This window comes from Eleutherodactylus coqui, chromosome 12 (assembly GCF_035609145.1).
Source record: "Eleutherodactylus coqui strain aEleCoq1 chromosome 12, aEleCoq1.hap1, whole genome shotgun sequence".
In the NCBI taxonomy this organism is placed as follows: Eukaryota; Metazoa; Chordata; class Amphibia; order Anura; family Eleutherodactylidae; genus Eleutherodactylus; species Eleutherodactylus coqui.
Window position 1 is genome coordinate 1,552,247 of NC_089848.1, and position 24,065 is coordinate 1,576,311.

The 24,065-nt window shown below is 49.3% G+C and overlaps 1 protein-coding gene across 1 annotated transcript in view; it reads left to right on the forward strand.

Moving 5' to 3' along the window:
* GRB10 (growth factor receptor bound protein 10) overlaps positions 1-24,065 on the forward strand; it is a 194,466-nt gene that overhangs the window by 72,797 nt on the left and 97,604 nt on the right. Inside the window, exon 5 of the mRNA XM_066585200.1 lies at positions 12,551-12,689. Within this exon, the coding sequence (XP_066441297.1) occupies positions 12,551-12,689 (139 nt within the window). The remainder of the gene's footprint in view (positions 1-12,550; positions 12,690-24,065) is intronic.

Below are 24,065 nucleotides of genomic sequence, written 5' to 3' on the forward strand. Positions count from 1 at the left end.
AGAATTTCTTTTTTTCCCCCCAATCTCCCTACAAATTTTTTTACAAAAGTTATGCAATCTATATATATATAAAGCTGAAAGCACTCGCCGACTGACTCGCCGACTGACTCGCCGACTGACTCGCCGACTGACTCGCCGACTGACTCGCCGACTGACTCGCCGACTGACTCGCCGACTGACTCGCCGACTGACTCGCCGACTGACTCGCCGACTGACTCGCCGACTGACTCGCCGACTGACTCGCCGACTGACTCGCCGACTGACTCGCCGACTGACTCGCCGACTGACTCGCCGACTGACTCGCCGACTGACTCGCCGACTGACTCGCCGACTGACTCGCCGACTGACTCGCCGACTGACTCGCCGACTGACTCGCCGACTGACCTCCAACTTCCCAATGTCGTAGAAACATGAAATTTGGCGCAAGCATAGATTATCTCCAAAATAGGAAAAGAAATTGGGTCCCAACTCGATTATTCAATTCTATGCGCAAAAGAATTGGCGTCGAAATTTCACGTACATAATCTAAATCACTCCCTTCCCAAAGTCATAGAAACGGGAACTTTGGCACGAGCATTGATTATGTCATAAATAGGAAGAGCTAATGGGTCCCAACTCGATTATTCAATTCTATGTGCAAAAGAATTAGCGTCCAAATTTTACGTACATAATCTAAATCTCTCACTTCCCGGTGTCATAGAAACATGAAATTTGGCACAAGCATTGATTGTGTCATAAATATGAAAAGTTAATGGGTCCCAACTCGATTAATTCTTTTGCGCTTAGAATTGAATAGTGTCCAAATTTTATGTACGTAATCTAATACTCACTTCCTGATGTCATTTTATATGAAGGAAACGTCGCATGGTTACCTCCACGTGGTGTTTCCTGGGTAACGCAGAAAACTATGCAAAATGGTGAACATATGTTTTTCCTCAGTATCTCTAAAGTAACCACGACTTCATAAGATTTTCCGTGTGAACACCAGATAAACACCAGTACCAAATTAACTCGGGTGAAGCCGGGTATATCAGCTAGTTCATTATATATACCCAAAAATGATGCCATCAAAAAGTACAACTTGTCCCTCAAAAAACAAGCCCTCATACGGCCGTGTCAGTGGGGAAATGAAAAAGTTATGGCTGTTGGAACGAGACTGGAACATTAGCTGAAATTAAATGATTGGACCGTTTAAAGAATCGGTCCTGGGGGGTCTGACAGGGTGATAAGAAACCCGCCACTGAAGGGGTTAACCTGCCCTGGGGGGTCTGATAGGGTAAGAAACCCGCCACTGAAAGGGTTAATGGCTAGCAAAAATGCATGTTACAGCGAGCTTTCCAACCTTTTAGGGTTTGAGATATGAGAGAATATATTCTATACACACACAGACATGGATGTGAATAATTTGCACTTTAAAAGAATACTACACCAGTAATCCAAGCATAGATGTGAAGGTTTTATGGTCCCTGAATTAGTGTCAGGGGGTCACCAGGCCGGAGTGTATCTGTGCTATAGCTTTCTTATACTTCCCAGTCTCACATGAATCCTCTTGAAGAATTGAACCCTCTGTTGAAAGTGTCAAAAGTTGTTATAAATTTGTATTCCCAGTTTCTTCTGTGGTTTTGTGACTTGAAATTGCCTTTCAGTACAATGACTTTCATGTCTTCCATGTTGTCCGTGACTAGAAAAGTGATCGGCTGCAGGTAATTCTGTCTTTCCCTCTGTAATCGTGTGGCGATGAGATCTCATGCTCCCTCTGTTTTTTTTGTCTTGTTTCTCGATATAACAACCCCCCCAACAGGACATTTGCTACCCCGGATCAGGTACAACATCAGACGTGGAGCATGTGACCGTACCCCGGGATCTTCTAGTCCTGCTGTGTGTTGAGGTTATGTATCCTGTCTGCGGTCCGTACATGTCAGCAGGTCTTACAGCTTCTTACATTACAGGGATCTTCTAGTCCTGCTGTGTGTTGAGGTTATGTATCCTGCCCGCGGTCCGTACATGTCAGCAGGTCTTACAGCTCCTTACCTTACAGGGATCTTATAGTCCTGCTGTGTGTTGGGGTTATGTATCCTGTCTGCGGTCCGTACATGTCAGCAGGTCTTACAGCTCCTTACATTACAGTGATCTTATAGTCCTGCTGTGTGTTGGGGTTATGTATCCTGTCTGCGGTCCGTACATGTCAGCAGGTCTTACAGCTTCTTACATTACAGGGATCTTCTAGTCCTGCTGTGTGTTGAGGTTATGTATCCTGTCTGCGGTCCGTACATGTCAGCAGGTCTTACAGCTCCTTACATTGCAGGGATCTTATAGTCCTGCTGTGTGTTGGGGTTATGTATACTGTCTGCGGTCCGTACAAGTCAGCAGGTCTTACAGCTCCTTACATTACAGGGATCTTCTAGTCCTGCTGTGTGTTGGGGATCCGTATCCTGTCTGCGGTCCGTACATGTCAGCAGGTCTTACAGCTCCTTACATTACAGGGATCTTCTAGTCCTGCTGTGTGTTGGGGTTTTGTATCCTGTCTGCGGTCCGTACATGTCAGCAGGTCTTACAGCTCCTTACATTACTGGGATCTTATAGTCCTGCTGTGTGTTGGGGTTATGTATCCTGTCCGCGGTCCGTACATGTCAGCAGGTCTGACAGCTCCTTACATTACAGGGATCTTATAGTCCTGCTGTGTGTTGGGGTTATGTATCCTGTCTGCGGTCCGTACATTACTCAGATAATCGCCTAATTGAAAAGCTGAACTCTTCCAATCCACCCCAAATGGTGCAGTTTTGATCCACACTAAACTTGATTATGCTGCAGATCCGCCATGTGTGAGCGTACCCGTGAGCTGCCTTGTTGCGGTCCTCTGTTCTCCCGCGCGCCCCGCACTCTGACCAATGGACTCCTATAGTAGACTAGACGCCACTTCTCTACTCATACCATAGGGTGCTGCAATGTTTGTCGCACACCGCGCCCCATGCAAACAGATGACCACGGTGCTGGAAATTGAATCTTCACCTGTTTTCTGTCTGGCCTTTGAAAACGACAGACCATAAAGGCTAGAAACCCTGTAGAGAGAAGCGGCGGTGGCCACGTGGGTGGACTACCTGGCTGAGGTGATGACCAGGAATAGGGAGGGTCATCAAAGGTGGATTATAAGGATTGCATAAAGGAGATGTGGAATTTGTACCTTCCATCTTCAAGCCTTTTGCTAAGGGTGTCGGCAGTGTGTGGGGTACGGTTAAGGGCCTTTTATATGGCCTGCCCTGATTACTGGACATGAATGCTCAGTTGTTGGCTGCTCATCCTCGCATCTGCGGCCCTACAGGGACTAACAATCCTGCCTCAGCACAGCAGATCTGTCCATGTGAACAGTATGAACGAGCATTGACAGACCACCTCATTGTCGTGGCACTCTTGCTTGATGGTGCAGGACCGTTCACAGAATAGAAGAGCGGGGAGGTAACCAGTAGGCTGATGCAAGGACTGGTGGGTCCGTGCTCTATAGGACTGCAGTGATGTGTAGACTCTCATAGCACACGGTCACAGCCCGGCCTCGTGACTGTCAGACCACTATGATGACTGGCATAACTCCTAGCAAGCTGAATGTGGCAAGTGGGCGGTCCCCAGCACTCACTCCCGATGGATGACGTCTGACAATCAAGTACAACATCATTCACTTAGCAGACCGGCTCACTTGACAGGGTACGCGAATGGCAAAATGTAAACTGTATAAACTTGGTGCCACCAGAGTCCTGCCCACCCAGAGAAGAACGTTGGCAGATATATTTCTACACACTAAACTCAAAATCCAAAAAAGGCAAAAAAATTTTTTCCCGCCAATTCATTGTATGTAACCAGAAAAATACAACTTCTGCAAAATACAAGCCCTCATACGACCGAGTAGATAGAAAAAATTAAGGTTCTGCCTCCTGGAATGCGACAATGAAAAGAACTGATAGAGTGGAACCTGTTTGTGCTTCGGGGCTCTGATGTCTTCAACCTCTTGGCCATTAAAGAAGAGAAAAAAATCTTTAAAAACCAGATTCCCCATAGAAGAAAATAAGCTGGTGCTCGCATCTCTCAGATCCTGGCCGATCCTGCGCTGACGGCTGCAGCTCTCCCCTATGAAGTAGGGTTTACAGGCTGCAGCAGCCAATCGCCAAGATCAGTATTGGAAAAAAACGCAAACCAGGGAGGGGGGGGGGGCACTATTATTTATTTTAATCTCTGACAACCCCTCTAAAATACAAGTGGGAAACCGTGAAAGAAGGCAGTCAGCCAAGTGGCTATACACCATCAGGCCCAATTTTGGAATTGTGACCTTGAGAACCCTTTTTCGATGTGTATTTTGTGAGTGCAATGAAGCATGTAATTAGGGATGGGCTGTGCTGCATCACTTTACTATCGGAGGCCATTCATGTTTTAACCAGCCAGTGGAGGGAGTAAGACTGGCAACGGAAACCTGGATCCTGGACGTTTGTTCGGTTTTCAAATGAAATATCGGAACCATGGATTGTTTGTAACAGCTGGCATCTTGTAGGGATTGGTTTTCTATCAAACTTGTGGTTCTGCGCAAGTACCATTAAAAATCTGAAAATGTATTGCTGGTGTGAGGAGTTGATGTCCAGATCATGGTGTGAGAAGCCATTCGACATGAGTTGCAGTAGAGATGTCATCGTAGAGGTGTGAGAAGCCACTCGACAAGAGCCTTTGTAGCGAGGTCATCCTAGAGGTGTGAGAAGCCACTCGACATGAGCCGCAGTAGAGGGGTAGTCCTGGAGTTGTGAGAAGCCACTTGACATGAGCAGCTGTAGAGGGGTCCTCCTAGAGGTGTGAGAAGCCACTCGACATGAGCCGCAGTAGAGGGGTCGTCCTAGAGGTGTGAGAAGCCACTCGACATGAGCCGCAGTAGAGGGGTCGTCCTAGAGGTGTGAGAAGCCACTCGACATGAGCCGCTGTAGAGGGGTCATCCTAGAGGTGTGAGAAGCCACTCAACATGAGCCGCAGTAGAGGGGTAGTGCTAGAGGTGTGAGAAGCTACTCGACATGAGCCGCAGTAGAGGGGTAGTGCTAGAGGTGTGAGAAGCCACTCGACATGAGCCGCAGTAGAGGGGTAGTGCTAGAGGTGTGAGAAGCTACTCGACATGAGCCGCAGTAGAGGGGTCGTCCTAGAGGTGTGAGAAGCCACTCGACATGAGCCGCAGTAGAGGGGTCGTCCTAGAGGTGTGAGAAGCCACTCGACATGAGCCGCAGTAGAGGGGTCGTCCTAGAGGTGTGAGAAGCCACTCGACATGAGCCGCAGTAGAGGGGTCATCCTAGAGGTGTGAGAAGCCACTCAACATGAGCCGCAGTAGAGGGGTAGTGCTAGAGGTGTGAGAAGCTACTCGACATGAGCCGCAGTAGAGGGGTAGTGCTAGAGGTGTGAGAAGCCACTCGACATGAGCCGCAGTAGAGGGGTCGTCCTAGAGGTGTGAGAAGCCACTCGACATGAGCCGCAGTAGAGGGGTCGTCCTAGAGGTGTGAGAAGCCACTCGACATGAGCCGCAGTAGAGGGGTCGTCCTAGAGGTGTGAGAAGCCACTCGACATGAGCCGCAGTAGAGGGGTCATCCTAGAGGTGTGAGAAGCCACTCAACATGAGCCGCAGTAGAGGGGTAGTGCTAGAGGTGTGAGAAGCTACTCGACATGAGCCGCAGTAGAGGGGTAGTGCTAGAGGTGTGAGAAGCCACTCGACATGAGCCGCAGTAGAGGGGTCGTCCTAGAGGTGTGAGAAGCCACTCGACATGAGCCGCAGTAGAGGGGTCGTCCTAGAGGTGTGAGAAGCCACTCGACATGAGCCGCAGTAGAGGGGTCATCCTAGAGGTGTGAGAAGCCACTCAACATGAGCCGCAGTAGAGGGGTAGTGCTAGAGGTGTGAGAAGCTACTCGACATGAGCCGCAGTAGAGGGGTAGTGCTAGAGGTGTGAGAAGCCACTCGACATGAGCCGCAGTAGAGGGGTCGTCCTAGAGGTGTGAGAAGCCACTCGACATGAGCCGCAGTAGAGGGGTCGTCCTAGAGGTGTGAGAAGCCACTCGACATGAGCCGCAGTAGAGGGGTCATCCTAGAGGTGTGAGAAGCCACTCAACATGAGCCGCAGTAGAGGGGTAGTGCTAGAGGTGTGAGAAGCTACTCGACATGAGCCGCAGTAGAGGGGTAGTGCTAGAGGTGTGAGAAGCCACTCGACATGAGCCGCAGTAGAGGGGTCGTCCTAGAGGTGTGAGAAGCCACTCGACATGAGCCGCAGTAGAGGGGTCGTCCTAGAGGTGTAAGAAGCCACTCGACATGAGCCGCAGTAGAGGGGTCGTCCTAGAGGTGTGAGAAGCCACTCGACATGAGCCGCAGTAGAGGGGTCGTCCTAGAGGTGTGAGAAGCCACTCGACATGAGCCACAGTAGAGGGGTCGTCCTAGAGGTGTGAGAAGCCACTCGACATGAGCCGCAGTAGAGGGGTCATCCTAGAGGTGTAAGAAGCCACTCGACATGAGCCGCAGTAGAGGGGTCATCCTAGAGGTGTGAGAAGCCACTGGACATGAGCCGCTGTAGAGGGGTCGTCATAGAGGTGTGAGAAGCAACTCAACAAGAGCTATTGTAGAGAGGTCGCCCTAGAGGTGTGAGGAGCCACAGTAGACGGGTAGTTCTAGAGGTGTGAGAAGCAACTCAACAAGAGCCTTTGTAGCGAGGTCATCCTAGAGGTGTGAGAAGCTACTCGACATGAGCCGCAGTAGAGGGGTAGTCCTTGAGGTGTGAGTAGCCACTCGACATGAGCCGCTGTATAGAGGTCATCGTAGAGGTGTTTGACGAGCAGAGGAAGAAAACGGTTGTGGAAATGTAAAGTCGTCTTTGTACTTCCACAATTGGAGCGTTCTTGCAGACGTATGCAAAGAATCGTGCCTCCGACAGATCCCTTAAGGGATGAACTTTGTACTCTGATGCAAAACTTATTGCTCCATGGAACTAGGAGAGAGGATCTTATCGCTTCATGGCCAGTTGGCAGTGTCGCTGTAAACCCAGGAGTGCATCGGTGAAGGTTGGGAGACCGTAGAAGAAACGGCGCAGACCCGACATGTGGAGTCCTCTTGGTATTAAAGGGGTTGTCTCGCGGCAGCAAGTGGGGTTATACACTTCTGTATGGCCATATTAATGCACTTTGTAATGTACATCGTGCATTAATTATGAGCCATACAGAAGTTATTCACTTACCCCCTCCGTTGCTAGCGTCCCCGTTGCCATGGCTTCCTCTAAATTCGCTGTCTTCTGGCGTTTTTAGACACGCTTGCACAGTCCGGTCTTCTGCCTTGTGAAGGGGGCCGCTCGTGCCGGAGAGCTGGTCCTGCGTTGTCGTAGCTCCGCCCCGTCACGTGTGCCGATTCCAGCCAATCAGGAGGCTGGAATCGGCAATGGACCGCACAGAGCCCACGGTGCACCATGGGAGAAGACCCGCGGTGCATCGTGGGTGAAGATCCCGGCGGCCATCTTGGAGAAGGAAGAAAGAAGTCGTCGCAGAGCGGGGATTCGGGTAAGTAATATCTTTTTTTTTTTTTTTTTTTTAACCCATCCTTTGGGTTTGTCTCGCGCCGAACGGGGGGCCTATTGAAAAAAAAAAAGCCTGTTTCGGCGCGAGACAACCCCTTTAAGTAGGCCATGTTGTGAGACCGAAGTGTAGAAACAATGGAGACCTGTAAGCCATCCTACCGCGTCACATTAGCTGGCGTTCACACTGACGGACGTGGAATCATCGCAGCTAATTGGTTTAATTGGGAGCTGTAAGACCTGCTGACAACTACGGACCGCCGACAGGATACATAGCCCCAACACACAGCAGGACTATAAGATCCCTGTAATGTAAGGAGCTGTAAGACCTGCTGACATGTACGTACTGCAGACAGGATACATAGCCCCAACACACAGCAGGACTATAAGATCCCTGTAATGTAAGGAGCTGTAAGACCTGCTGACATGTACGGACCGTGGACAGGATACATAACCCCAACACACAGCAGGACTATAAGATCCCTGTAATGTAAGGAGCTGTAAGACCTGCTCACATGTACGGACCGCCGACAGGATACATAGCCCCAACACACAGCAGGACTATAAGATCACTGTAAGGTAAGGAGCTGTAAGACCTGCTGACATGTACGGACCACGGACAGGATGCATAACCCCAACACACAGCAGGACTATAAGATCCTGTAATGTAAGGAGCTGTAAGACCTACTGACATGTACGGACCGCAGACAGGATATATATATACACACATACAATGTAAGGAGCTGTAAGACCTACTGACATGTACGGACCACGGACAGGATATATATATATATATATACACACATACAATGTAAGGAGCTGTAAGACCTTCTGACATGTATGGACCGCGGACAGGATACATAACCCCAACACACAGCAGGACTATAAGATCCCTGTAATGTAAGGAGCTGTAAGACCTGCTGACATGTACGGACCACGGACAGGATACATAACCCCAACACACAGCAGGACTATAAGATCCTGTAATGTAAGGAGCTGTAAGACCTACTGACATGTACGGACCGCCGACAGGATACATAACCCCAACACACAGCAGGTCTATAAGATCCTGGGACATTCACATGTTCCACGTCCAAAGTGTATCCTGTTGGGAAGGGACGGGGGGGGGGGGGGGGGGGGTTGGTGAATCAAGGACAAAAACTGAGAGCCAGGATAAGATCTCATCGTCACACAATTACAGAGGGAATGGCAACTACCTGTGGCAAAACATTTTTGTGGTCACACACAGCATAGAGCAGATGAGTTATAATACTGAAGGACAACAAGTCACAGCATCACAGAAGAATCTTGGAGTACAAATTTATGGCCATGTTTGATATCCTCAAGAATAGAATGAACCTCGGAGCGGGATACTTGCATCAGTGGAGAAAGGCCTAAAGGAGGTCAGGAGGGGTGTTCTCCTCTGAATCATTAAAAATGGTTTTGTTTTTATTGTTATCCTTTTTGCTTTAAAACTTCTTAAATTCTGAACTTGACTTGTAATAATATTGCCATCCACTAGGTGGTGCTGCACCTCCTTCCATGTGCAGGTTGAAGGAGAGATAAGACACATCATAAAACTGTCCTGAGCTCAGTGGACTGATTTACGATGTATGTCTCCACTCTGTCTGTTTTTAAGTTTTGAGTGCAAAACAGTCTAAAACTTGTGTGTGAACAATTATTTAGATGGGGAGGAATGTCATTCCCCCCCCCCCCCCCCCCCCCCCCCAAGGTGTCCTATCTACAGGGTGACTCTGTTTCTCGCTTGGAGAACAATCACACAATGTTCCACAATACAATAGCTTGTGCTCCCATAAATGCTGGATCGGAGGCCATGCAATATCTGGCTGTCGTCCCTAAACGTGCTGCGCTCCGCAAACCGCTACGATGCTCCCGAACCCTGCAGTTTGTCTTGCTTCTTTCAGGCCCGCCGCACACGGTATGTATCCACCGTCTGGAAGGACACGGATCGCCTAGATTTTTACAGATTAAAACCAAATTGTGAAACCTACCGCTTTTTTCTCATCTATTCTCTGATTTTATAGAAATTTTTTTTTTTTTACTCCGCACAGGACTGTGGGCGTGGCCATCTTGCCGGAGTTGCAGCATTTAACCCCTTATTGACCACACGTTTGCTTTTTTCCATTTTCGTTTTTTCCTCCTCCCTTTTAAAAAATCCTAACTCCTTTATTTCTCCATGGCCGTCGCTGTAGGAGGGCTTATTGTTTTTTGCGGGACGAGCTGTGTTTTTCACTGGTGCCATTTACTGTACCGTATAATGGACTGAAAAACTTAAAAAAAATTGTAAGTGGAAAGAAATGGAAAAAACAACATTCCACCATCTTTTAGTGCGGTTTGTTTCTACGGCGCACAAACTGCAACAAAAAACGACCTGATCCCTTTTGTTCTGTGGGTCGGTACGATTACTGCGAGACCAAACTTATGTGGCTTTATTTCTGCTGTAATACTTGTATTTTAAAGCTATTAATTTTTTTAAATTATTTTCTCCATCTTCTGCACACTAACTTTGTTTTTATTTTTCCGCCGATCTAGCTGTGCACGGCTCATTTTGTGCGGGACGTCCTGTAGTTTTCGTTAGTAGCATTCTAGAATACATAGGACTTTTTGATTGCTTTTTATTAGATTTTTTTCTTGGCAACAGGGTGACCAAAAAAGCGCATTTGTCTTTTTTTTTTTCAGACGACATTCACTTTGCGCTGTAAATGTGTTACTTTGATAGATCAGACTTTTATGGACGCAGCGATACCAAAAGTAAAAACAAGAATAAATAAGTTTTATTTTCAGTCCCCCTGGGGGACCACAACTACCAATGCCTAGATCACTTATTCAGTATGATGTAATGCCATAGCAATTCATCATACTTCATTCTGACAGGCAGTCTATCAAGCCACTCCACGGGGATGGCTTGATAGGCAACCTGCCATGACAGCCCTGGGGCCTTTCAGAAGGCTCCCGGCTGCCATGACACCTGCACGGCTCCCCCAATCTTACCGCAGGGGGGCCGTACGGGACCCCCCAACATCATGCGGGGGATTTAAATGCCGCTGTCAGAATTGACATTGGCATTTAAAGGGTTAACGGTTCTGATCGGCCGAACAGGGCTGTTGCCCGCAGGTGTCAGCTGTAATAAACAGCTGACACCTACGATGTATGGAGGGAGATAGCAGCGCTAAAACACAATGGGGTGGTCATTAAGGGGTTAAAGATCTGTAAATGACCCACGAGTCCTGCTGAAAAGCAGAAGGGCCAGGGGCCCCCAGGGCCATCGGCCATACAGTGCCTGTCGGTCTGTAAATATCAGTACTTTTTTTCCGCATTCATGAAACCAAAATAGAAGTGTCCTTTTATTTGAGGCTCTTGATACTTGGGCGGTGGTTGTGACCGCGGCGGCCACGCTGCAGCTCATGGGTGACGCTAGGAATGAATTCGGAACCCTTGTCAGGGAGACGACCGAGGTCTGGTACACAGAATGGCGGTGCAGTACAGAGGGTTTAAGCACTCTTAGTCGGAGGTATAGCCGGTCTGGTGCACAAGGTGGCGATCTTGTATTGTAGCGAGCAGGTTTGCTGGCTGATCTTTATTTGTATAGCACCAACATATTCCGCAGCTCTTACATAGACAGGGGGAAAACAGAAAGACAAAAGTACAAACATTACAGAACCGCGGTTACATATAGTAATCAGCTGATGGAGACAATAGGGGTGAGGGTCCTGCTCCAACGAGCTTACATACTACAAGTAATGGGGTGATACAGAAGGTAAAGGGGCTGGAGATGTGCACGGTATGGCGGGGTGAAGATGGGCACGGTATGGGGAGGTGGAGATGTGCACGGTATGGTGGGGTGAAGATGGGCACGGTATGGCGGGCTGGAGATGTGCACGGTATGGCGGGGTGGAGGTGCGTTTTTAGAGCACACCTGAAGTTCTGCGAGTCCTGGATTGCCCAGGTAGCCTTTGGCAGAGGACCGGTAATAAACGCGCATTGGGGTGTACAAAGACCGTGCCAACTCCAGATCAGGCCTGGGGCGCACGCCATGACCCTAGGAGGGGTAACCTGGCAGCAGCCATCTGTGACACTGCGAATCGGTCATCAGTAGTTTAAACCCCTTTGTGGACCATCTTTTAGGCCGCCTGCACACGAGCGGAAATCCCGCCGCGGGATTTCCGCCGCTGAAAGTTTGCATAGGAGTGCATTAAAATACGCACTCCTATGCAGATGGCCGCGGTTTGGCCGCGCGAAATCTCGCGCGGCAAACAAACCGCGGCATGTCCTAATTTTCTGCGGGGCACGCACTCACCTGGCCGCCGGCTCCGGTCTGCGCATGCGCCGGCTGCGCGGCAGCCGGCTCATGGAAGAGCTGGGGCCGCCAGGCGCGGGTGAGTACGCGCTCGTCCTTGCAGGCGCTCGGGTCGGATCGCGCGGCGAGAATTCTCGCTGCCGGATCCGACCCGCTCGTCTGCAGGCAGCCTTAGGCTTGGTTTCTAATGTAGGCCATTTTCTGATCCCTTGATCCACACACCGAGATCCTCAGGCACCTCTGCGTCAAACTGAAGCAGAAGCAAAACATTGCAAATCCAGACTTGCTGCTCAAATTTGTATTTGCAAAAGGATTTATTTTTGTTTGTTTGTTTTTTACAATTTATTTTACAAAAACTGCGGTATAAGATGAGCCCTTAAAGTTCCTGGGCGCACCAGTTGGTTTTCTTTGAGGGACAGCCCTCTTATTTTCGTTAAATCCGGCTATTCTGAACCTTTTGGGCATTTACACTTCTAGTAATTTCTAGCATTATTAGGTATGTCTTGACTGTTGGCGCCACCTGCTGTTTCTATTGTCCGGCCACCTTCAGTAAATGTTCCAAGGCGCTCTACTCCTGCGGAGTCTCTTCTCTTCAGCTTGTAACTCCTTGTGTTGTGATGTGACTGCTGCAGGCACGTGTGTCTCCATAACCCCTGTAAATCTTCTTCTTTAGACGGCTACAAGAGGAACAACTGCGCACATCGTCTTTACCAGCCATCCCCAATCCTTTTCCAGAGCTTTGTACACCCGCTAGCTCCCCAGTACTCGCATCAGGATCTTTACCTCAAAGTCAGCCTGCCAGCAAGAGGAGTGTAAGTATTCTACATACAATGTATCATTGAATGTTGCAGTGTCCCCTTAAGGGGCCGGTCAGGTTGTACATGCAGTCCTGCTTGTGGGCAGCAGGGGGCGGAGTAAATTGTGGGTGAAGTTATAACTTGTAATTAAACCCCTCCTCTTCATGGGGTTGTGTCTAGTGGACGAACTAGGTCAACTTCTCGGCTTCCACAGAAGGTCCCTTTGAAGTGAGTCGAGTCCTAGCAGTTGGACCCCCATTGATCAACATGTCCTCATCTATCCTGTGGGAAATGAGGGATAACTTGCTTTGTTGGGACCACCCCCTTTAAACTTGGCGTTTTCAATGGAAGGCTACCTTCAGACTTTGAATATAGTCCGACCCAGGCGCCATATCTCATGGTCACTTACATTAGGTTGCGATCTTTGCTGCACAGCCGTGGCCTACGTGTCGTGTTATGCTTGTCCTGCTTTAATAACGCCCTTGTGAAGCCGCTCACTTTATCCTTGGTAAATCTAGTAATCGGACCAGACAAAACTGTCTATCCGCTGCCGTGAAAGGGTTAATACAGGATGAAACTCGCTCACTGACTTGTATCTAGGGGAAAATTGGCAACAGTTCAAACTGCTTTATTCCCCTAAAATGTGCCACCACTAGGGGGCCCGCTTACTGATCATTGCTGCCCATCTGTAGTAAGACATAGAAGGCCATGGAGGATTGTCAGGTCCATAGGAGCAATATAGAAAGCTGACGGGTGAGGGTGTAGAGGAGACTCAAGTTATGTTACAGCTAATGATGAGTTACTCACATCTCCACTGCTCGGTACTTCGCTCGTCTCCTGCATGATCATGTTTTTGTGCATTAGAGACAGAGCAGAATATGCAGTTTTGCAGGCTCATCCCATCAGCTTAGAGTTGTGTACTCACAGGGCAGCTTAACCCCTTAGTGGCCACGCCTGTTTGCAGCTTAGTGATGGAGCCAAATTTTGGAGATCTGCCATGTGTCACTTTAACATGGAATAACCCAGTAAAGGTTCTGCGTATTCGAGTGATTCTGATGTCTTTTCACCACATTTTATACTTCATTTAGGTGGTAAAAATAGAATTTGTGTAGTTTTATTAAAAGCACCAAAATTGGCAAAAATTTTAATTTGACATATTGCAGCTGAGAATGTGAAAAAAATGTACTGCGCACCTTCTGGATAAGATACATGTATCCAGCTGTTGGCTTTATTCTGGAAGCACATTGTGAAGAGCTTTTATTTATTTGCACCCATTTCGGAGACACAAATGTAACTTTATCGGCATTTTGAGGAACACTTTGTGTTTCTGCACTGAGCCAAGATTATCACTGACACCTAGGAGCCTGTGCAGAGACCCCCACAATGACCCCATTTTATAAACTACACCCCATAATGTATTCACTGAAGGGGGGGGGGGGTAGGAGGATTTTGACCCCACAGGTTTTTTTCTTTCAGAAGTTAATGCAATTTAGAGGAGAAAAAAATAACCTTTCATATTTTTGCAGATGTCATTGTAAAGTTTGTTTGGTTTTTCTCTAGAGTGCACACAAAAATGAGGATTTACACCCCAAAATGGATCCCCCTGTTTGTCCCGTTTTCAGAAACCTATCCATTGTAACCTCAATCTACTTACAGGACACATGACTAGGTCTGAAGACGGGGGTAATTACGGAGGCTGGTTGGGATGGGTACATGGGGCAATAAAACCGGTATCCCCCCTCCTCTCTTTTTGGGGGTCATTTCTTGACCTCAGTGGTGGGTATGGGGTGTAAAAAGTGGCGTTCTGTGAGTCTCCGTAAGCTTGATGAGGTGCGGCGGTCTCACACAGAAGACGCTCAACAAGCTGCTCCTGGAACTGCATGTAGGCGAGCGTTCCCGGGGCTTCTTGTAAATTAGGTATTAGAGGTAGCGGTCTGAATAATGCCAGGCTCACACAGCCGTAGGCGGAATCCACTTGTGGAGGTCCGCAGCGGATCCCATCTGTGAGCCCGGCTGTGACCCTGCGTACGGCCACGTAATGTACTGTGCATAACTGCCTACTCACACAGGCGGTCATGCGCAGTACACCTTTTGTTTGTATTTCCCGCACCGTCACTTAGCGATGCCAGGGGTACCCACAGCCCGTACACAATGTAGTTACGTCTGGGCTGCGGGTATATCCACGACCACGGAGCACAATGGGCTCTATGTCACGGATATCTGCAGCAAAATACAACATGCTGAATCCGTAATTCTTAGGCCGGTCTCACAGGACCAGATAAGTAGATTGCTACCCTTTTATCACGTGTCTGGGGACCGCTCCACGAGCCTCGGCTCACTGCTGCAGGCTCTCGGTGACCGTTAGCAGAAACCTCTCAGCCATTGCATCCTTTACATGTGGGGGTCAATCCAACCACAGTATGTAAAAGGCCGACGGAGGGAGGAGACCGTGTGATTGTGGGGAGCAGTGACCCCCAGGTCTGCCATCTATGGTGGTCTATGAGCCCTGTACCGAGTATAGGCAGCATGTGATGCATTGCGTAGGGTTTCCATACTGCGCCATTCTGTGTGATGAGGGGTATGCAGCCATTCGCAGCTCATATGTGGTCTCTGCCGGCAACATGTATGGCTGGAAAATGTGTACAATGCTGTGGGGAGACCAGCAGCACTATGTGTGTACGGCCGGGACTATACGCGAACGGCCGGGACATCAGCAGAAAAACCCCAGGGACCTCTGACTGTGATACAAAAAATCTTTTAAAAGTGTAAGGCCTAGTGCCCACGGCCGTGACGGGCTCCGCAAGTGGAATTCCGCAGCGTAGTCCGTCACGGCGCCCCCCAGAGACTCCATACTCTCCTCCGGATCCGCCGCCCGACGTCCTGCATCCTTTGCTGGTGTGCATGCGCCAGCATTGTCATGTGGCGTGCCGGCAGTGTCATGTGATGCGGGCGTTGGTGGGCGGGGAAGCATTTTCACACTATCTTCCGCTGTGCTACAGTGTAAGATGGCGTGACGAACGGCTTCCATTGACTGCAATGGAAGCCGTCTGTGCGTACACCCGCGGCAAATAGAACATGCCGCGGGTGATTACGGGGGATTTGACAGGGCGGAATTCCATGGTGGTATTCCACACCGTGAGCATTGCGCTATTAGGTTCAATAGAATCTAATAGCTGCGGGCAACGCGGCGGATTTCCACCGTGTGATACGTGGCGGAAATCCGCCCGTGGGAGTTAGACCTTAAAAGTAGTGAAACGGCGACATTTCCATTGTTTCTATTACATAATTGTCCCGAGCTTTAGAGGTGATAAGAGTAAACTGTAATGGACACAAGAATGGCTCTTCCTCTAGGAGGCGCTCTGACGGCTGCAGCTCGCGGCGACACAAAGCGCACGTTCACGTGGCTCTACTGAACAGATATCAGGACATTAAACCAGAGCCGCGCCGGCCGCAGGAACGCTCCATGCCAGAAACGCCAAAAAACAATGGCAGGTTTATTACTCCCAGTATAGTAAGTTGTAGAGCAGCCCTGGTAGGCCCACGGGGACGCCAGCTGCGGTCACTAGGGCCTGCGGTAAAGCGGGGTTCACATGTTTCTGGTTATTGCGGGTCAGCCCACCTGCTTCCTGATAATTACTGCTCCGCGGCTCAGGCCTCTCCTAGCTAATATGGAGTGACACTTTTTGGAACAGTTGGCAAGAAATGCACCTCTGCCTCTCCTGCTGCCAGTCCTGCCCGCATGGAGATGCGCTCTGGGTGGCTGCGCTGACCTACATTCCCTGGAAGACCCTCTTGTGCCGCGGCTTTATGTCCTTGGGCTCCGTTGACAGACAATGAAGATGCTTAGGTCATTCTTGTGTTGCGGATCCCGGTGCATGAAATCGGGGAGTACAGCCCCTAATTGCCGCCACATATTTCCTGGCTGGCAGCTCCTCGTTTGTCTCCTCTGCCATTATTTCACCCACATCAGAAAGAGAAGAAGAAGAAGAGGGGATTTTTGGAAAGAAGTTCTTATGTTTTAGTAGTCCCCATAATATTTGTGTTTGACCCGTTACTTTGTACAATGCTGTAATATTTCCTGCTGAACCTCGGCTGGTTTAACCCTTTGCAGATCAGAGCCTTTTGCCCCATTTTTGTTTTCTCCCTGCCTTCTGTTGTATGAGGTGTGCAGGATGGGACTACGTAACAAACCGTACCAACGCACTGAAGCACTGGTCTAAGGGAAGGGGGGAGGGTTACGGTTGTAAAAGTAAAATGTTCTCTTGCGGGCTGCGAGGGCGCGTCTTCATGGCACATTCTGTGGCGCCACGTACGGAGCTCTAGACGAACCCCCTGCAATCCAATGTAAATGTCAGATTACATGAAAGGGTTAAACCGAATGGCCTCACTGAGTGTTTACCTGCCGCCGGGCTCTCGCCTCACCTTGCCCCGCCATTGGTGTGGTAGCATTGTATATGTGCCGCTGGCATGCACAGGCTCTTGCACACCTATTAAGATGGTTGCCAGGCTGAAGCCGCGAGTCCATCCGGTTCGGCTGACTGTCTTGCAGTGTTGCCAGAGGAAGGCGATAGCCAATAATCCCGGACCGCCGATCCTTCAGAAGTAACTGGTGACCTTCTACATTTTGTCGCACATTTCACCCTTCAGTTGAATTCAAATTTAAGTTGGTGAAATCTGCACTAAAATCCACAGCCCGGTCCGCAGCAGATCTGCCACATGTCAGCTCGCCCCTACGGAGCTGTACCGCCTTTAATGGCCGCCCACAGCAGTTCTCATTGCTATCCAATGGGGAAATAAACCGCTGCCGCACAACTGGCAGGGCCTGGTCTCCATAAGAGGAGCGGATGGGACACACGGACACCCGAAACGCCTGGTGCTGCTTTTGGAGGAAAGCCCTCGTCCCTCATACATAAGCTAGTTGGCCGGTCCTGCTACAATCAATGGATTCACACGGTTTTACCGTGATGGGTACGGCTACCTTAATTTGCTATTCTTTTTTTCCCTTTCATCTTCTGAGAATGTCCCTGCCCCCTTGTGGATGATACTGGATACTGCAGTCTCTTTTCTGTATAGTGCGATAGTTTAACAGAAAACAGTTTAAAATATTCTGTTACAATGTTGCTCTTAACCTGTGAAAATGTGGCGGAGATTTGTTAAAGCGACCCTCCGGTCCTGGACAAACCAAGATGGCCGCACGGCTTCTGACCACCTGATGCTCCATGTAGTAGTATGCATCCTTGGTCTAATCACTACACCGACCAATCCGAGCAGCATGTAGCCAATGTGTACAATGCACCGCCATCTTGGTCCAGGATCGGAGGGCCGCTCACTAGGCCTCTACTGTAAGGTGTCTTGGCTCTGCCTGAGATGCAAAGCCATGGCTTTGGTTGACCCTCTATAGCCGGATGGGTTTTCGTCTCCTTGTTTCTGTCGGGCATGAAATAGATTGACACCTAAAGGCTTTGTGGTTTTCCCTCTAGCGGCTGCCAACGGCGTTGAGAGACGTTTTGTTAAACATGGGAACTGAAAAAATCTACTTTTCTAAAGTTGCCCACTAGTAGTATAATGTGAGCCGTGGAGCGGGCAAATACCAGGAGCCCCATAATGTTGCAGGAACATAAAAATCAGGTCACCTTAACTGTTAAAGGGACGGTAACCTTTCAGACCACCTCACTCCTCTACCAGCCTGTGGTGGTCTTATTTCTGGAATATACTTGCTTTGCCGCTGAGGATCATGTGACGGTGCTGCCACTTTGTCTTTGGGTACAGAGCTTCCACAGTAACTAGGACACGGATGTTTCCGTAGCAACAGGGGAGGGGCTATCTTTACAGGCGGCTTCCATCCATTTAGAGGCTATTGGCCGATAGATCTGTAGACACTGAGGGGCCTCTCTTGCTTATTAGACCAGAGACTGCAGCATGGGAAATCAGGACAGTGAACTACTGTCCAAATGCAAGGTTTGCTATACGCTCCCTCCCAGAAAGCAGAAAAATGGGGAAGACCACCTGAAAATCAGGACTTGGACATGAAACCGTGCAAACAGCAGCAAATGAGGAAGGAAAACATGTTGCTTTAATCCAGGAAAAGATGATCTTCTACATCTTCCGGGAATGAAAACTTCCAATTTGTCTCATTCAGGGACACTTAAAGACTGACAGAGAAGTCACAGAATTCGGTGCAAGGGCCATTTAGCGACTTTTTGGCCGCCTGTGTCGGTATGGCCATTTTCAGGGGCAGTAAATGGGGCTTGTCAGGAGGTGCGGCCAGCAAATATATGTATAATTTATGCTAGAAATATATAAGCCTGGCTGGGACCAGTTGTGCATGTTACGGCGCAGAGGTGCTGGGGTGCGCTGGGGATTGTATTACTGAACGCAGCGTCGGGCGTTGGGCTTAGTAAATCTGCCCTGCTTCAAACCCCTATAGGAGGCAGATTGACTCCCAAATAAGTCCAATTGGCTCCTAAAATGATGCCGGTATTTTGTTCCTGGTGCGTACTAGGAGATGGAAATGACAGATAACACATATATATATATACACACCCTAGGGTTTGTACAGTGACACAGAGCCTCTGAACACCACAATGAATTTGAACCAAACCCTTTGGAGTAAAGCTGAAAGTTTAAAGCATATGGAACTCCCCAGAACGAGGTGTGGTGTGCCCGTGAGGAGTAGGGCTGTTCTTGGCCATCATCTGACTTGTGTCCTGCATCCCTCACTTGTCCCCCTCTGCAGGCTGTATCTCTACTGCTCAGTTGTCTCTGAGCTGGTGGGAGGAGCCTGCTGTAATGCGCTGATCCCTACCCATCGGACGTCAGTGAGTCCTCTCCACACTCCAGGCGCCTGTCTGCTGTAAGGTAGACGTGTCAGCAGCATCTCGGCAGGATGGCCGCCCCTCAGTCATGTGCAGAAAATGGATAAAGATCTACCATCAGAGATTGGAGAAGTACATGGGTGACCTCTAGCGTTGGAAGGGGCGTCCACAGCGAACGTAATATCCACAGTGACTCCATAGTGAAATCGGCGTGTAAAGGCCCATCTAGACACAACGCTAATCGCTCAAAAGATGGCGCTCAGGCCACTTGTGTCATTTACAGCGCGAGATGAGTGAGGTGACCCTGTGCTGCCACAAAGGCTGCAGAAGACAAGTGGGGCGACCCTGCTTGTCTTCTGCATACAGCTGCTCCCCCACTCCGGCACTCGGCTGTTATATAGCCTGGCACTCCGTGCCAGGTATGGAGAACAGAGCTCTCTAAAGACTACAAGCAAGTGTGGCGGAGCTGCAGGGAAGTGCGGCGGAGCTGCAGAGACGTGCGGCGGAGCGGACAGCGGCTGATGGCTGATGGAATGGTTTTTGTTTGTGTCTTGCTTCTTTTTATGCCGCTAGGGTTTATTTTAGGGCTCTTACAGTAGGATTTGCACCACACAAAAACCGTTTTTCCTGCGATGCACCAGAGGAAGGCTCCATAGGGAATCATGGGCTGCAGAACATCGCAGATCACAGCTGTATGAAGCATACTGTCATTTTGTTAGCAGCCTACAGAACATCGCTCATTGGAAAAAGCAGGCGCTTCTCATGCCATTTGTAGCGCTGTCGCATCGTGAGAAGATCGCGTCGCCTGTGTGAAGCCTCATACTGAGGGCCTGATGTAAATACTCGGAGTATAGATCTCATAAGGAGCTCTAGGCAGTAATGTTGGGGACAGAGGCCCCATATAGCGGAAGCCGCACATGACACGGGGGGGCAGACAACCTAAGTAGTGAGGGGAGGTAAGGTAAGGGTTAACGAAAGTTAGGGTGTTTTGTGGAATTTTCTGGAATCAGGGGGGGGAATATAGTGATTGGTAGAAAGGGTAGGAGGCGGGGGATATACAAGCAGGGGGGTTGGGGCAGCGCCATCTTTTCAGAGGAATTTGCGAGTCCCACCCTCCCGCCCGTATGGTTTGGTGAGAGGTGTGGGGGTATCTTGTTTTGTCATGGCAGCTTGGCGGGTGGGGGGTCCTTGGAGTCGTTGGAAATTGTATGGGGGGGAGTTGGGTGGGCATGGGCTCACCTGTTTAGACTCCCTCCTTAGGTATTAATATGGGGTCTGGTGCGATTACTTGGCTGCGGAGGGGGCAGTAGACGGCCTCCGGCTTAAGTGACGGTAGTGGTAGCCACCCAATGGGCGGCCTGTTGCCCTTGGGCCTGTCTGCCGGCTGTGGGGCTAAGTTCTTGTTTTATAGTTTATTGTTGCACCAGATTTTGTGACTCCGAGGACTCCCCCTCGTGCCTTGGTATAATCTTGTTTTTTGTTAAATATTTGTTTGTTAATAAACTGGCTGCTGTGGCCAATTTAGCCAAAAATAAGTCTGTGTGTTTTCTGGGGAAGAAGGGGTGAAGATGGCTATAGCAAAGGGTGTTCTGCCCTTCCCCGGTCATGGGTTGCTTTAGTGGCAGATGTTGGCTCCTCGCCCATCTATGTTGAGCGCCATCCTGTCGGCTGGTTCAGCATTTCACGGAGTCTGAGCAGAAGCTCCAGAGCTCTATGACTTTCATCTCTCCAGTCACTTCAATAATCACCGGGGACCCAGATCCCTTGTCGGCCATATACAGTATTCTTGCATCATAACGACGATATAGGCCCTCACTTGCCTTCTTGCAGTTGTCCTCCAGGTCCAAGTCCTCTTTCATCTGTTCCAGAACTGGGCGGCCGTTCTAGATGTGTTCTAGCGGGGTGTAACCGGTCTTTGTGGGCTCGCACGCGATGGGATGTCGACCTACTCAAGAGCGCTCATGCACAACCTCTAGGAAGTAAAGCCTTCTGCAGTTGGTCACGTCTCTTGCTTCCGCTTCTCCTCTGGGTCTTTGGCCGTCCCTGAGCCCACCTGCACTGTCACTCTTGAAGAGTTTACCAAATTGAGGATTTGGCCACTCCTGAAGTCACCGCCATCTTTGGTTTACTTTCAGCTTGCTGATTGCCTCCCACCCTTGCAGATTGTCCTGTCTTTGGACCGTATGTGGAGAGTCCCAAATGCAGGCGGAGCGCTTGGAGTCGCCTCCAGACTTGGGATCGCTTGGGTTTTTCCTGACCTAACGAGGGCACAGGCCGTTCTTCATGGACCGGTTTACGGAACGGCTGGGATTGCTGAATGAGTGATGCCATGATGTTTAGCCTTCAGTCACACGGATGGTTTTTGTAGGGATGTACAGAGGCTACACTATGGTAGTGGTCCTGTCCGTATACGCTGAAGAATTAGGATTAAAGGGGATGGCGTCGCGTCTCTTTACCAAACCAGATGGGGAAACATTTTCTAGATTTGTTTTTTTCTGCTTTGTAGCTTTGAGTATCGTCTGTACATGACTGGGGGCGGCCATCTTGCCTTTGCTGTAGCCTCGGTGGCTGTTCACACAGTCGACAGAAGGGGATCCATTGACATCTATGGGAAACCGTTCTAGGCATGTTCTGTGACCTGTGCAGGGAGGGGGCGTTGGTAAGCTGTGCCTATCACCTATTGAGGAGGGAGGTCCTGTGTTTTCTGTACATACTGCAGGTGTTTGCTGTAATCTTACCTGTGATAATGAGGGGAGTATCAGACTATTGGATTTAGTGTTCAGGGGGAAAAATGCTGGATATTTTAGTCATATTTGATGTCGTGTTCTTTTAAATGTCTTATGTGAAGATTTCCAATCTGTTTAACATGACCTGATTTATACAATAGGCCACTTCTGATGCGCCATTCGCGTTACGGGTAGGTGCACACGGCCGTATCTTCAGGAAGCGCTCGGCCCCATTGGTCTGAGGCGATGGAAACTGCAGGCATTTCCTGTTCATGTCCCTGACCAGTAATGGGACAGGCCGTGCCCCTGGATGTGCCTGGTCTTGTCCGATGCCAGGGACTCGGGCGCAACTTGTAGCCACGGCCGTGTGCACAGATCACAAGGTAGGGGATGACTTGCTTGTCGATGGGGGTCTCGCCTCTGAGACCCCCACCAGTCCCGTGTCCCCATCCTCCTCGGTGCACCCCCTGCCTCCCCTTCTGAAGTGAGGAGGAGACTGAATGGAGTGCTGTTGTTCCATTCACTTGCGGTGGGACTTTGGCGATTGCTGAGTGGCAGCACTTGGGTGTTTCCGTCAGCCCCATTTAAGTGGTGCGACAGCTGTGCCCGCTCGGCCAGTGATCCATGCAGTCTGCTATTACTGTTGGGGGTGAAGCGAGCCTGCAGTGACGGGTATGGGGGGACAGTGTGGCCCCTGTTCTCATAATCCGTGGTGAGACCCTCCGCGATCAGCAAGTCATCCTGTGGATAGCGCAAAGCATGATCCAGGTGCAGGTAGCGAATAGTACAAAAACCAGAACACAAGGCTGAGAAATGTAGAATATTAACCTAGAAATAGAAGAAGCGTGAATTCAGTCACAAGGAGGTTCATAAGCCGTATCTGCATAATAACGTAACGAGTGTGCAGTGATGGTAAACAGCCCTGCAACACCCCCACATTGGCAGAGAACATACATACATACCTACATACATACCTACATACATACATACATACCTACCTACCTACCTACCTACCTACCTACCATAGTCGCAGAAACCTACCCATAAAGTATGTTTGCCTATTAGGGTGTGCTTGCGGCACGTCTTTAATGGGTCTGTTAAAATGCATTAGGATGCAATACCCTAGTATTGCATTATACTGTAGAAGTAATCAAAGTAAAACATACTAAACTTTGCATCTGTAACAGATCTGCAGGAATTGTTTGCCTTTCTAGATCAGTGACTTGTAGATTTACCATCCGTGTGATGAATGTGGTCTCTAGAATGACTTACAGAACAAAGCCGACAATGTGTGTGATACAATGTTACACTTGTACCTCGTAAAATGGAAAGAGCTGTGAAAAATCTCTGGTGGTCGCATAAGAACTCACTAGATGACCTGCTACTTGTAGTCCTTGTTTCACACGGAAGCTCGTTAGTCTGTCGCGTCTTTTGTTTTTTGAGAACCTACTTTTAAAAAGTTTTAAGCATCAACCTGCCGAGTGCGGCCCGCAGCGAACACCTAATCTACTGCAATAAACTTTTTTTTTTTGTTCAGTATAAAAGCCAATTTCTTAAAAAAATAAGTAGATATTTACTAACTTTGTGTTGGATTATTTGTAAAGGGGTTGTCCCTGGTATAAAAATAACATAAAAATGGCTGGGCATGCAATAAAATAACAGAAGTAGTACTTCTCTTGCCCTGATCCTTCTGCCAGCACAAACCAGGTGACCACTGCAGCCAATCAGTTCCTGCATCAGCACTCACATCCTAGGCGCCATGATGCTAAGAGTTCAGAATGGGGCGCTGCGGCTTTACAACAAGACCACAATCCAAGTTCTAGCTGCCTGTACAAATGCAGTTGGGTGTG